Consider the following 15614-nt stretch of genomic DNA (forward strand, 5'->3'; position numbering starts at 1 on the left):
TGTGCAATGCCCCTCCCGGGCCATGGCTCTGGCCCCTTCCCCACAGTGCCAGCACAGGCTGGTTAATCCTCCACAGGGCTGTGATAACAAATACGCTTCCCAAAGAAAGAGAGGAAGCGAGAGCTGCCCGGCCGCGCCGCCGTCTGTAACCCGGCCGGGCCCGGCGCTGCCGCCTCTTCCTGTGCTGGCTGAGGGGGTTGTTTGCCTCCTCCAAAGCAAGCAGTGTGGAAACTTGGGGGGTGTTTTGGCAAATCCCTTCCCCTTGCTTATAAAAGATGCTTCCTGTGCCAGCTTTCCGACATCCTGTTCCTTCCAAACGTTGTTGGCCATCGGTGGCGGGGGGATCCCAGAAGTATTTGACACTTAGAACCCGGTGGTTTATCCACCTGCAGGGCGGCCATGGCCATGCCTGTGACTCCACCAACAGCTGAGGGGACTCAGCCCGTGCAGGGCTCAGCTGTGTCTTAAAAGGGATGGAGGGAAAAGCAGGATTTCCTTGGAGACCTTCAAACACAGTCTCACTTCTCAGTTTGTGGCCCCAAATGAGATGGGAACCACCAGGATCAACCATGTGATGCTGAAGCAGAGCAACTGGTAGTCTGAACTCCTGGGCTGAAGCCATTCAAACCAGCAGGGAACAGGCAAAATTAAACCAAACAATAATAGTTTTTGCTTTTTCTCTTGGTAAATATGGTAACATAGTTGCAGCTACTTGGCTTGAAAAACTGTTCAATCTGTGCTGTTTCCCACACAGACAATACTTTACTCCTTGAGAGGCCAGGCTGAATTCATGCCAGAAAAAGCAGAGGTGAAGAGCTGAGTCCCCTGTGAGCCCCCCATTTGTGTATGGAAACAATTGGGCCTGGCTGCCAGCCCCACCACACACCACAGCCTTCTCAAGGGTGTTTTCATCTCTACTGCGGTGCCAGATCTCAGGAAACAATGAATTCACTGGTCACCCAGTGCCTTTCAGCAGAATAACTCAGGTATGGAGCAGTGCAAAGTATGAAAGGGCTGGTGTTACTCTAGTCAAAGCCAGACAAAAGCTTCTTCAGCCCCTGGTTAAAATCCTACTTTTTCTCTCTAAGCACATTTACTGGAAAAATGTCAAAGAATGTAAAAATGTGCTTACAAACAGCACAGTGGTTCCCAGGAGTGAGTTCCTATAAGTAAGGCTACACAATTCTTGCTGATCCCTCTGGCCATAATAGGAGCTGGCTGGATATTCCCTCAACACACCGTTTTTGCTGGAGAACCAAGTGATGAAAGGGGAAAAAAAGGCTTCAGTACAGTCTCCTTCCTCCCCTTTCCTGGCTCAGGTAGTGGAAACCGCAAGTCACCCTGCAAAGAGCCAAGTTTTGGAAAAATGAGGGATACAACCCACTGCCTTGCTCTCTCTGCCCCTGCCATCTTTCAGAGAAGACCTTGTGTCACACTGGCCCTGTGGAGTCCAATGACTGGAATGGAAGTTGAGATTACAATTAAATTTATTTGAATACACAAAATTAGGGGTGTGGGAGGGAGCAGAGGCAGGGCTCTGCAGGACAAAACTTCACTGCAGGGTCTGGCTGTGGTTGGAACGGTGTTGGCCTCACAAAGCTCTCGTGAGTGTCTGGCTGCTGACTCAACACTGGGCACTGGCCAAACCCCTGGGCTACTGCAGCACCCTGGGGATGGGCCAGAGCCTGTGTCCCCCAGCCTGGGAGACACTGACTGCAGCTGGGAGTACCAGCAGGCCAGAGAGCTGGATCCAGGTCCAGAGGTGAACCACGGCTGGAAAGCACCCCTGCTTGGAGCAAAACTGAAAGGGTCACGCTCAGCCCTCCCTAGAAGCCAGGAAATCATTGTTTCTTTTGTGTCCAATGTTGTGGTGGGAAATGGTGAGCAAGGGGGCAGTGCAAAGGCAATGCCTGGAAGGGCAGCAGTCCCTCTGCACTGTAAACAGCAGTGGTCCTTCAGGGACTGCAGTAAACTCTGCCAAAAAGCTGGAACAGAACAGGAAAGTGGGCAGTTATCTCTATAGCCTGCTGCCCCTTGGATCAATCTGCAGCAAGGACTTGCTGAAATGGAAGCCCTTGCCACAACTCTGCTGCCTTCTTTCTGATCAAAACCTCCTTCCTTTCATAATAATCCCCATCTTAATCTAAAACAAACCCAGCATTTTATCCTTATGGATTCATAAAATTACCTATCCCAGCTCTAGCAATGCTGTGAATTTGACTACTCAAAAGTGTGCTGAAGTATAAGTTAGGTAAAGGGGATCAATAACAATTTATCATGAAAGAGCCAGCCATCAAGAGGTTCCAATAAAACAAAAGAAACTCAGCTTTAGGAAAGTACCATCAATTCCCCCATTCCAGTAATCAAACATGTGCTATTTCAAACTCAGACGTTTGCAAAACAAACTCCCCCTATTATTCTTTCAAATTAGTTTGAACTTCCTATAATTTAACAAAGATGTAATCATATCCGTAGAAATCCCAGAATTCCTTATGAGCATCTTAAAAAGCAGGAATGAATCATTTCCTTGTAAAACAATCAAGTTTGCAATGCTGTGATCTTGGAAATAACAGTTGAACAGTCAAAGTCAAGCATTCAAAAGAAAATAAAATCATTTAATGCAAAACATTTCCAAAACTTTTTACAGCAATTTCCTATAAATGGAGTCTTTTCTTAAAGAATGAAACCACTGGTACAAATGTATTGTTCCAAAGGGGATTACAAAATTTTCTCCTCAGTCACAAAGGAGGTAGAGAGGGCACTGCTCTTATCTGAAAACACCTAAGATGAACCAAAAAGTGATATTCAGGATCTAGCCTGCTGTGTCTAAATTATGGTAGCACATAGCTTCTTTAGGATTAAAACTTCACAGGCTGATATATCTTTACTCCATAAGGCCTTTATTAAGATTCTTAATAATTTGTGGTTACGTAATGGAAATGTCTGAGATGCCTGTCAGCTACATTATGTGGTTTTTCTAATGATGGGAAGCCTGACATCAGAGCAGACTATTGGGGGTGCATTACCCTGCAAAGACCAGGCTTTAGGGATGGGTGTTAAAACAAACAAACAAAAGAGCTGTTTCTATTCCTGCTCAGTTGCTCAAGGCTGTAGTTTCTGGCACCTGAGGGCAGGTGTGAACTGGTGCATCCTGGCACCTCTGGCTGTCCAGTGGCTCAGGGAAGGGCAGCCACTGGGAGGAGTAAGTGGTGCAGCTGCCCTGAGCTCCCCATGTAGATTTACAGCTTCCCAGGCTGTTGGAGGCTTTAGCGGGTACAGAGAGAGCTCTTTTGGAGTGAGCAAGGCCCTTCAGATGACAGCAGTCAGTCCAGACAAAATTGGTCTTTGTTGAGAACCAGCAGGAGGCAGCTGGAAGGTAAGGGCAGGACAGGCTGAAGCGCTTCCACAGAACTCTCCAGCAGCACAGGAGCTTCCCAGCACATTAATTCATTCCCTCCCCTAGCACACTTGGCTGGTCTGGGAACGATTACCTGTAAAAGGAGCTCTTTCACCACTGTAGCTGTTCACTGCAGTAGTGCCCTGCAAGGCTGGGCTCTGCCTGGTGTGCTGCCAGCCACACAGAGAAAGGCTCCAGCTGATCCCTGGGGAGCTGGGCTGCCTGCTCCCTGCTTTGCAAAACAACAACAAAACAGCCTTCGAGGAAGATGCAGTGGGGGAATGTGCTCTCTAGAAAACAAAGCCACATTAACCAGCCTCAACAAAGCAGCAGTTTTCTCTGCCAGTGGAAGGGCAGGCTGGTGCCTTCCCTCCCCAGGACAGATTGTCTTTTGGGCTCTCTGGGGCCACGTGGGAGGCTCCTGTTTGTGCTGTGCTGCCCCAGTGCTGGGCTCCCCATGCTGCTACCAGGAGCTGAAGTCCCCGAAGCCTGTGCTCTTCTTCTCTTTCTTCACAGCTGTGCTCGTTGAAGGCCCATCATCCTCCATGCTGCGCTTCCTGCAGCCAGAATGAAAACAGCTTTGAGGGAGTCTTTACTGCCAGTGAGACAAGGGCAGCTTGGATGCCTGTTCTGCCTGTTCTCTCCCAGCACCAGCTGTACTGGAGCCAGCCCATCCCTTGTCAACTAGACAGGAGTGCAAGCTCCATGCCAGCATGGGGACTGCAGGGGTTGGGGATCTTTGGCAGGCCAAATAAGAGAGAATATGAGTCCATTGGGATGGTTTGGATCAGGCTTTGAACACTCCCAGGAACATGGTCAAAGCACAGAAAGTTCTCCAGGCCAGAGCTGAAGATTTAACAGCTGTACCTTTTGAGCATGGTCAGGAGAACATGAGCCATGAGTTCTCCCCACACCTTCACACCTGCACTTGTGACAGCAAAAGAATTTATAGGGAATTAGGTATAAAGCAGCTGGGAGAGCTCTTCCAATCTTTCCTGTTCCTTGAGCACAGCCTATTGCAGTTGCTGCTATTATTATCAGCCTCTCCTGAGCAGAACTTGCAACTCCAGGGAATGCTGTGCCACCAGCTCACATGCTGTAGTTTTTTTGTCAGATATAAGCAGCTGATAGGGAGAACACCAAACCTTCAATCTGACAGAGCAGGCTGTAATGACTGAAGGTCCTTTCTATACTACCTGGTCTTTTCCACAGAGCCACAATTGCTGGATTTCCTCTGTAAGTAAGAGTGCAGTATGTCAGCAGTTTTAAGCTGGACATAGTATTTTAAGGACACACAATATTCTGCAACTGAAAAATTTTACTGACACACTAAACTGACCTACCTGAACATATTTCTGTTCTCACAGTTATGCAAATGCCTGTAAGTCACAGAGGCACACACAAGCTGATTAAATGGCTGCCCAGATCTGTGTATGCATAAATACAGGCCTTTTTGTAGCAGACAGACAAGAGCATTTTTGCAAATGCTTTTAAAGAAGTCTGTTAAAAATCAAGTGGAAGGCGTTTATTTTAATTTTCCCAAAACACATGCTAAGCTGCTGCTCAGCACTGTCCTTATGAAAGAAAGCAGTGCTGCCAATCCTGACGGGGTACAAAGGGTGTCTGGGAGAAGGTTCTTTAGGATAAGCCTGTCCAACCAGCCAGGTACCCTGGAGCTACTCAGCTGCCCTGTGCTCCCACAGCAAGCCTGGGAGCCTGCTCCCCTTTCCAGCTATTTCAGCTGTGCTGGTAGAGCTGTTTGTGTGGCTGAACAGGGAACTAGACCAGCAAACTGACAGAGGCCTGGGGCAGCTACTTTGTGCAGGGCAGAAGTTGCTAAAATAGAAACATCTGTGGGACCATGGCCTTCAGAAATAGCTTCAGAAAAGGAAGAGGATAAAAGATGGTGTAGAAGTGACAGTACAGTTCCTCAAAGACTTCTGAGTTCTGGAGAGGTAGCTACAGTTCTGAAGTCAGCAAATGCTTTTAAATACCAGCTTGGTCATGCTCAAGGGCTAAAAGAGAAGCTCAGCTAATGTATGGCCTTGAAAAACAACAGAAGTGAAGTAAATGCTTGACTGTTAGAACTACATGAGGGTGTCCTTGCTGGCCCAAAACAAACAACAATGGCACTGGACAGGGCCACCACCCAGCAGGAAAGGCACCTAAAATATTCACAAAAATCAGAGGACAGAGAACTCACGCTGCAGCCATGTTGATGTATTTTCCAATCCCCTGCCGATAAGTTTTAGGAGTCTGAACCTCTTTCTTTGGTGGGACCACTTCAGCCTTTATTTTGGCTGCTTCTTCTTCCTGCTGGAGCTTCTCTCTTTCAGCAGTGACCTGTGGGAAGCAAAGGATGCAATCTGTTGCAAGAGATAGTGCAGAATAAGGAGAAAATGTCTACAATTCTTTGAAGCTTTAAAGCACTCTAAACCAGCAATCAGCACTGCTGAGATTATAGGGCAAGCTTTAGGAGACAGCCCTCAAGGGCCACTACAAACAGGCTCTCTGCAGCCATAATAGCAAGACTCCTCACCTGCAGCCACCCACAGCTACTGGGGACATTTTAAAGGAAACCATCAGAAGCCTGATGGACTGGGAGCTGTGCCAAACTCAGTTACAAGAGTAACTCTCCACTGAAAGAACAACTGGGATCCTGGCAAAAAGGCAATGTTGAATGGCAGCTGCTTAATCTTAGCTGGCAACCAGATGGACCAGGGAGCTGTCCATGTGCAAAGAAAAGGCATTAAGGTGCAAAATTTTCCCCAGAAAAGCTTTGGCCTTTCAAAAAAAAAAAAAAACCAAAAAACTAACCAAACAAGCAACCTCACCTGTGCATCTGCCTCTTCATAGGGATCAACAAAAACTGTTGTTGTCTCAATTCTTATTTCCTCCTGGAAACAAAAGAGAAGAACAGTAATTCCATCTGCTTATTAAGTTGTGTCATCTCCCCTATTTTGGTTTCAAGAAGTGTCAGCAGAGTGACCAGCACTGCCACGTGAGACCTCTACCCCCAGTGCTTCACACATACCTTGGGACGGTCTGTTTTTGGGTCACTTTCCACATTCTCCATAGCAGTCAGAGTTTCAAAGCCACCAACCACCCTAAAAGAGGAAAGACATGTTATCCAACTGTCACAGCATACTCAAAATATTCCTACACCCTTACCTTTAATATACCTCATTTATGCCCATTACTCTAGCAGATTTTTAAATCATCATGTTTGGGGAGAGAGGAGTCAGCAACAGTGTTTGGAAGACCTAAGATAATGAATGTCATTCAGCATGGAAGATTGGAATTTTTTTCCTCAAATATGGGATTTGAACTTAAAATTAAACAGAACATGGAAAAGTCCAACTCTCAGAGGCAAAGCAAAGCCCAAAACCTGGAAGCCACACAAACCAGCCAGATGAACAAGTTTTTTCTTCTTCTTCATTTTCAAACTATCTATGAGACCTTAGAGTGTTATCAGGAAGAGAATGGTAACTACAGCAGCACAGGAGAGCAGTGGCACAGCTGTCTGCACTAACACCACTAACACTGAAAGCACAGCATTCCTCCAGAAGAACATCATAACTGTGAGCTCATGAGGGCTCTGGGAAGGCAGCAGAGCATCAAGTCACAGCCACAGGATAAGGCCAGGACACTTCTCAAAGCAGTTTTCACCTAGGAGGGCCTTAGATCCCTGGCTTCTCACTTTTCAAGCCAACATATTCAAACACTTGCTTGAAAATGTTTAAGGCTGAAGGCTTTCTGGACTGTTGCATGTTTATTTTCAAAAGAAGTGTGGAACAATGGGAACATTCTAGAAAAGCATATTTAGAAAGGATAAATGGGGAAACCCAAATAATTATAATCCTGTCATCCTGTCATTTATCCCAGCAAAATAATGGAATAGCAGAGACAGGACATGATTAAGAAAGAAAGGAAATAAGTAACAGCAATCAACAAGGTTTTGTGGAAAACAGTGTCTGTCAAACAACCTTCTATCTTTGGGACAACAGATGTGGTTAACAGGGATAACAGTGTCCACAGAACAGACTTCTGGAAGGCGGCTGATATTTTGATTGAGGAACCAGAATGATATGAAGTGAATACAGTACACATTAAATAAAAAATTGGCTGACAGGTGTCAAAATCTAATTTTAAACAGGAACCACTGAGTCAGTATGTCTTCAGAGGGGTCCTGCTGGGATCGGCTCTTGGTCTCAGGGTATTTAACACTTTTATCCACCTCATCATCCACAATTAAATTTGAAAACAGCTATTCTTAGAAGAGCAGTAAATAAAGAGGAAGACAGGCTGTTGATGCCAAGTGATCCAGACCCATTAGCAAAACAGGCTGTAGCTGGACAACATCTGTTTTAATAGAGCCAAGCCACATGGCCAGGAACCAAAAATACAGCCCATACTAACAGCTGTGGGACAATAAGAAGCAGCTGTAATTCTCAAAAACACTGCTCCAGGAGCCAGGGGAGTTGGGGGCCAGGAGATCAGCAGCAGGGGCAGGAATTGGCCACTGAGGAGTCCAAGGCTGCCCATGGGACAGGGCAAGCCAAGAGCCAGCAACTGCCCAGCTTCTACAGGGGGCTGTTTTGAAGCCTGATTGTTACTGGGACTACAGCACCAGCACAGGTAGGCTGACAAGGGATAGGCAGATGAAATGGGGGAAAATCAAATTAAATGAAGCTGGTGGGAAAAAAGGATACCAAACTGGTGGAATATATAGAGCATTTTATCACCTAACTCTGCTTTCATATCAAAGAAGTAAGCAATGCCTTGACCAAAACACACATGATATTCACAGTCACCTTTATACACTTTATACACTCATACCAGGGTATTTCTCTCTCAAAGACATCTGTCCAGTCCCAGCATGGCAGAGTCTGCCCGACCAGCACCAGGAGAGGCCTCTGACTCTCACCTGCCATGAGAGGTGATCCAATGGAGAAATACACTTCCTACAGCACTCCCCAGTGCCCTCAGTGCCACCCCGTGGGCTGGGACAGGCTGGAACCACAACCAAAAGGACAGACCCCACCACAGAGAATGAACTGAGATAGAGAGGGTGTTCTCACACCTGCCCCAGAACAGCTGTGCTTGCTCATGTTTCAGTGCTGCTCCAAACCCTATTCCCCAAGGGCCTGCTGATATTCTGTAATAAGGCTGTGACTTTTAGGTACAATTAAAACCCATGGATGCAAGCTAGAACAGCCTCAGTCATTTGTGACTGGAGGGAGCAGACTGGGGGAGGCTGCACAGGACTTGAGGATGCTGTATGAATTTTGGATAGTTCATAACAAAAACTCAGTTTTAAAATCTCTCTCCAGGCCAATATCAGATTCACTTATAATACTGGTGATTAACACCCAGCTCAAGATATATTCACTATATTTTAACTGCCCCAAAGGAAACTTCTGGTTTAATATTGGGGGATTTTCTAGCCAACAGCTCACTCATTATCTGCTTGTATGTTTTCATTTGATTAGGTTTCTGATAATTTGAAATGGCCAGATCAGCTGTGCACTGGCAATCTCAGCTGAGTAATCCCTTAGCCCATAGCTAGACCTCCCACAATATTAGCCCTAATGCATTTTACTGATGCTACCAGATCTTCAGTTGCTTTGCTAATCAAACTTTATAGATAATATTTTGTCACTTGTACATTTTGAAAGGCTGTGATAGACATGGCATTCACAGGTCATCAGTAAATGACCTAAATAGTCTATTTTGACATGACTACTATGGGCTAAGGGGGAGAAAGACAAAGCTGTTATGCCTGCAGAGCATGTCATTCTCTTTTCTTCTTCACTTCTCACCTCTCAAATGGAAAATTGCTTCCTTTTCTCTCCTTGGCATTCTCCAACATTTTGCACAGAGTATCTCTGTGTACTATACTGCTAGCACAGTCAGCTCTCAATATATGTTTTTGTCTTTATAAAGACACTGTGGTACTGATTAAAAAAAAAAAAACTAACAAAAAAAACCCCCCAACTAATTTGAATACAAACCACCAGCTCAGAGGAGAGAGCTCTGACCAGAGGGACAGAAAATAATCTACAAGTCACTTTTGTTCAGGGAGCATTTGGGAGCTTTGTCAGGGTCAGGCCCAGCTGAGGCTGGTATCTGCCCACTAAAAATTAACATCCAAATGGACAAGGTCTGATTGCAAACATCACCCATCCAGTAAAAACTGAACAAGACACTAACCTGGCAGTCAGAGCTGGATGCAAAAGAAATTGAATATTCCAAACTGTAAAGGCTTTTGCAAGCTTTCCTCTGATCTAAGAGAGACAAGGCATATGCAGGCCCTTGAAATGTTACACGCTGTTATTGTCAAATCTCATGATGTTACATTGCAGCACTAAAATCGGTTTGATGAGATATAATGTGACAAAACCCATGCACTGGCATCCCTCACAGCAACTGCTCCTCGGTGATCGAGGAAACCAACACACCAGAGAAGTTTTTGGGATTCTTTGCCTGCCCAACAGCACATATTTTGGGCCAAAAAAAAAGCCCAAATAAATTATATGTAAGAAAGACCATGAGACCAGTAAATTTAACATTTAAAAAATCCTCTAAAAGAAGATGCAGATTCCAGAAACTCACATCCCTTTATAGTCTTTACACGTGCTAAACGTGTGGCACAGACAGTGACTGTTCACACTGGTATCATGCAATGTCACTTCTGCCAAGTTGGAGCCAGCTTGGCAGGGAAGGGAGAAGGGCATAAACAAGTTTAACCCTTTTCCACTGCTTTTGGCTCTATTCCTTTTATAAGGTGTCATACATGCTTTGTCCTAAACTGACTGAGGTTTAAAAAGGTGTTCAGATGACACCCTACAGTGAAAAGAGTGACACTTTCAAAACACCATTCATATTAGAACAACCAGTGGAACTGAGAGTTTGCTGTGTGCTTCCAGTAGATGCTGAACAGAAATTATGATCTCAACTATATATTTAGCTCAGCAATCCTGAGACAGCTTGTATTTTTAGAGGAGCTTGATAAATGTTGCATTACATTTAAGCATGAACGACAAGGCAGGTACATTTATGGTATTTTTTTTCTGTTAGCATAGGAATGAAAACAAAAATGTGCCCTTACTCGTGCAAGTCTGCTTTCTTGAAAGCTGGCTAAGTTAGCACTGGAAATCTTTGCATTTCACATTTAGATGTGTTATTAAAATCTTACTTTCTGTTAAGACTCCTTTATGTAAACTAGTAACCTTGCTTCAAAACCACTGCCAATGCCTTTGCATGATGAAGAAGTGAAATATCCGGAGCAGGCAATATCATTTGCAATATGCCAATGAACGTCTCACTGTACATCATTTAATGCTGCCCCAAAGAAAACTGCATCTACCCTGAAGGCCCAGAGACATTCACACATGAATTTTTTTCTCATACTTTTGTTTGGAAGAATTATAGGAATTAAGCCTTCTGCAATGCTGGGGATGGCAGTGAGACAACATGATAGAGTTTCCTGGTCAGAAGATGACACAAGAACAATGTGACTTTTTTAAAAAGCAAGTTTTAAACTACAAACAGAAAACAGAAAGAAAAAATTGCTCTTTTGTCAACACATTCTGCTCTGAAGGTTATTTTTATAAAAAGGAGAACACACATTTATATACACACACAGAGGGAACAACACATATGTGCACAAACACGTACACTCAGGACAAAATGTTTTCTATTCATACACCCAATCTGCAATGGAGCGAGCAATTCAAATGTGCAACAAGGATGCAGCCAAAACGTCTCCATCTCTCTGCTAGATAAGGGCTTAATCTAGCAGGCAGGACACAGTAATAAAGGGTGCTGAACAAATAAAACAACTTGGAAAAGAGCTTATTGAAACTAGACTCAACAGATGAACCTGGCATGAAAGGACTTCCCTGTCTTGGCACAGGTCCCTCTTCAGAGATCATGCAACTGTTTTGAAAAGGACAGCAGCCCTCATGCAGCTCCAACAGCCCAGTACTCATGTGCAGCCATGGCTTCCACAGGGAGGCCTGGCTCATTTCCCCACCTTGCCCTTTGCTCCTATTCCGGTGTCTGGGGAGCAGACTCTGCAGTGTAAAATTAGGTCAGTCTCCTTACACAGAATCAGCTCTTCTGCTGTCACACAGTTTCTCCTATCTTCAGATGTGCTAAAGCAGAAGAGCCACAAGAACATGAGTTTTCCAGCTTAGAAGCAACTGTGATTCAGTGATTCAAATCATACAGGGAATGTTGCAAGTGGAAATAAACAATGTGTTATATAGCAGTACCTGGGTAACTGAATAATGCCTGGTAGTTGCCTTATGTAGCTAAGTATTTTAGAGGACAAGAGTTACTTTCATTGCCCCAGTCTACAGAATTGCAGTAGAAAGCATTAAACAGGTTAAGGAATACTTAATACAGGGTGATACTGATCCAAGGGAAGAACTTATTTCCACAAAAGCATCTGGCAAGGAGAGAAGGGAAGAAAAGACAATAATAAGCTGAATACATGTCAGCTATTGACTGATGCCTCCAGTCTGACCAAGCCTGAGGTTTCCCAAACCACCTTGTTCATTATTTCTGGGAACAAGAGAATTGAAGAATGAGCAGCAGAAACCTCGGGAGACAGTAAAAGTTAAGCACATAAGCAGATATGTACAGCCTCATACAAAAGGAGTATGTCCTTGACATATTCATCTCCTGTTTCAGTTGCCACTTTCTTTTCTCAGCTCTTGACAAACACAAGTGATGTTCTAATAAACACACAGAACTGCTGTACAGATAATTTCCAGCTTTGCCACTCTGACCAAAACACTTTTCTCTTTGCTCCCTTTATTGCCCTTTGTTTTATTGCATCACATCATGTATTTGCAACATGCCCTCATTTTCAAGCTCACCATGCTCTGCTTGTCCTAAATCTCACCCAAAATTCTGAAAGCATCTTTCTCCTTCTGTTGATCACTTTCCACTACTATTTTAAACATGCACATTTTCATGTATGCCTTTAGCTTTGGAACAGGCTCCCAAAAAACACTGATGAAGCAATTTCATTTTTTCCTGAGGCTTTCTTTTTCCAAAGGTGGTGGATGGTAGGCTGAAATGGGTAACTGTCACAACTTCCCTGTATATATGCAATCTCTTTTCTACTTACACAGTTTTCAGGGACAGAGATTGTTTCTATTTCAGCTAATAAAGGGCAAACCTACCAGGTTTCTGATCCATGACAGCTGTGAACCATTGCAACAGGAAACATAACAACAACTTGTATGGGATATGCTTGCACCTTAATTTCATAAAGAACACCAAACAGGAACCTGAGCTTATCTGCTGTTTTGGCTGTAGTGTTCCTGTAGCCCTTGCAGGTCACAGCACATCCAAGACCCTGCTTTGAGCATGGGTAGGAAGGAGACTCAGGCACAGAGCCCAGGGCAGCAGCCTCCCCAGGCAGCAGCCCCCTACAAATGCCCCTCATCCCCTCTCTGCAGAGCAAGGGCATGTCAGTTGGTTTATATTATCTCAGTTTCTAAATTAAACCTCTTACCAGCAAGCTAAAAGCCCACAAAAACCACCAGTTGGTTTTCATGTTAATTACCTCATTCTCTAAGTCAGAAGAAATAGTAATTACTAGAAATGGTAATTACTAATTTAATCTAGGCAGCTCTGTTGGAGCAGGAAATCCATGCAGTCTGCAACACATCTCCAAGGGAAGGCATTCTGCTTTCACTCTCTGTTTTGGCTCCCCAGCCATGCCAGATTATCTCCTTCCTTTTCAGTACCAGCATCCTCATCACTGCCAAAGTGAGCAGCACAATCATGATGAGCTCTTCCCTGTCCTCCAGCCACACCTTTCTCCTGATACATGAAAATTCCAGTGCACCAAGGCAGACACATGTCACCTCTTCACTGTCCCACTGCCAGGTGTGGACACTGATAGATTCTCCTACATAAAAATTGTGTTTCAGACCAGTGGGGACATGAATAGGATATATATCCAGACAAGGAACCTTTCAGTGTTTTACCCACAAAGGACCAAGAAACAAAGAAAGGAGTAGGGAATGGTTGCCCTTTCACTCTTTTTGTTCTCCTAAGTATGGAAAGCCTGCTGGAAACTTCTATACAAGTTACAAACAGGTCAAACTGTGCTCTCCAAGATACCTGTGTGACACTAACATGGACCAGAGTCACACAGGAGTAGCTGAGAGTAGAGCTCTGATCAGAGTTTTTAAATTTTTATATTAACTGAAATAAGTAATCCTCAAATCTATATGAAAGTCACAACAGGCCAGTAAGCAAAGTTAACAATACAATTAAACACTGATGGAAACAAAGAATCCTGATATCATGGGTTCATTCTGCTCTTAAACCTAGATATTATTCCTAGATATGCTTCCCAGATATTATTGTGCTATAATCAGCTCAGCAAATCCTGGAATCACCCAGGATCTAAAATAGCAAACTGAAGTTGGACTTTTACTAGAGGTACAATCTCTGGCATCTTCTGGCTTTTATGACTTTTAAAAACAATGCAGGTAAAAACAGCTGATGGATTTTGATGACAAAATACAGAGCTTAAGAGCTACACACATTTTATTATTACATTTGTAGGTAAATTCAATTATTCAAGAATTCAACCTGTAGATTAATACAGCCTGATTGGGATACATATATCCCAGCATTTAATTTTTATCTTCTTTGAACTGATCTTCATTTACATGCAAGACAGATCAGAGTAAAATTTCCCTGCTCTGTGTTCATATGAAGATGTCACTCAGTTTTCATGCAGGAAGCCAAATATGATTCTAAACCAACACTTTTTACAAACCTTTTCCATTGTATTTCAGCTAAAAATACAAGCAGCACCACTTCTTCACTCTGGCACCTAAACTCAGATTTTTGTTACAGCAAAGACAATTCACAAATTGTCTTTGCTAAAACTGCAAACATCTCTGCTATACACGCTTAACCAGATTTACCTGGACTATGTAATTCCTCTCTAAAAGGCAACATACACTGTGAAACACCATCTGAGCTATTTTGCTCACAAGGTACTTGAGATATTCAGCACAGTGCAAAGGCTTTGGGGAGCACAGCTCCTGCGCCACAGAAAGCTCAGCTTCTCTCCAAATCCTTTCTCAGTGAATTCTGGTAAAACTGGAGCACACTGGGAAACACAGCAGAGACACTGGAGAACTACACAAGTTGCTCACTGAGGTTAGCCTGCACCCAGAACTGAAGACCAGGCACATTTTCAGCTGAGCTGTCCTAACACAGACATTACTTGAGAGCTGGCCAGCTCAGAATAACAGCATTACTGTAGGGGATTTGAAGGGGTTTTTGCAAGGTGGACTCAAATTGTTGCTGAAGTGAAATAATCCTAAGATCTGGATAAGGTAACTCCTCCAAGAATTACTGACTCAGCTTTTAGTATTAGAATTTGCTTTATTCATCTGCTTTCATGAAAGGACAAGGGAACTTAGATTTTTTCTAGGACAAATCTGAGAAAGAAAAAAGAAATACATTTCCAAGAGTGCAATTATTGAAGAATCGGTATTGGAACTAACAGCACTAAAATGAAGTGCCATTAAAATAAACTTTCTGCCTCAAAAAGTTGCAGGCAGGGAAGATGGATTAAACATATCACTTCCATGAAAGGAATAAAAGCCCAAATCTATAAGTAAAAAAGATTGTAAGATTCTCAGGAACTCCCAGTGCAGCAGGCTAGCAACATTTCCACTCCTGCCATGCACAAGATATCTGAGAACAGCTCTGCTTGACTTGGTAAATACCAAGTACCTGCAGCAGAGGAAGCAAAGAGCAAACCATAACAAAGATTTTCTAATTTCTTCTTCAATAAATACCTTAATCTTTATCATGTGAAGACTTTGCTGGAAAAGACTTTCAGAAGAGACTTCTTTATAAGGAATGGAGTTCTCTCTCTGTCTGGGCATTGGTAGTATCTTTATATATGTGTCCATAAATATACAGATTTTATACCATTGTCAGGAATAAAAGAAAAGAAGAATAAAATAAAAAAGAATAAGAAGAGCAAAAAGATCTCATCTATGCAGAAGCTCTATGCCATGATGAACAGTCCTGTCATGACTAATTTTTCAGTTGATGGCTCATAAGAGGATGAAAGCAGTATTGAAGAGCTAATCTCTTGTGTCCCAGCAATTAACATGCACAAATATCAACATGGTTCATTACATGATGATGATGACTTTGC

General features: G+C 43.6%; 1 protein-coding gene across 1 annotated transcript in view; it reads right to left on the reverse strand.

The window, feature by feature from the left end:
- Positions 1 to 2587: 2587 nt before the first annotated feature.
- The window catches only part of PPIL2 (peptidylprolyl isomerase like 2), a 67841-nt gene continuing 54814 nt past the window's right edge, over positions 2588 to 15614 (reverse strand). The window contains exons 17-20 of the mRNA XM_021549965.2: positions 6432 to 6504; positions 6232 to 6294; positions 5601 to 5740; positions 2588 to 3954 (exon numbers count right to left, since the gene is read on the reverse strand). Of these exons, the coding sequence (XP_021405640.1) occupies positions 3861 to 3954; positions 5601 to 5740; positions 6232 to 6294; positions 6432 to 6504 (370 nt within the window). The 3' untranslated portion in view covers positions 2588 to 3860. The remainder of the gene's footprint in view (positions 3955 to 5600; positions 5741 to 6231; positions 6295 to 6431; positions 6505 to 15614) is intronic.

This window comes from Lonchura striata, chromosome 18, assembly GCF_046129695.1.
Source record: "Lonchura striata isolate bLonStr1 chromosome 18, bLonStr1.mat, whole genome shotgun sequence".
Classification (NCBI taxonomy): Eukaryota; Metazoa; Chordata; class Aves; order Passeriformes; family Estrildidae; genus Lonchura; species Lonchura striata.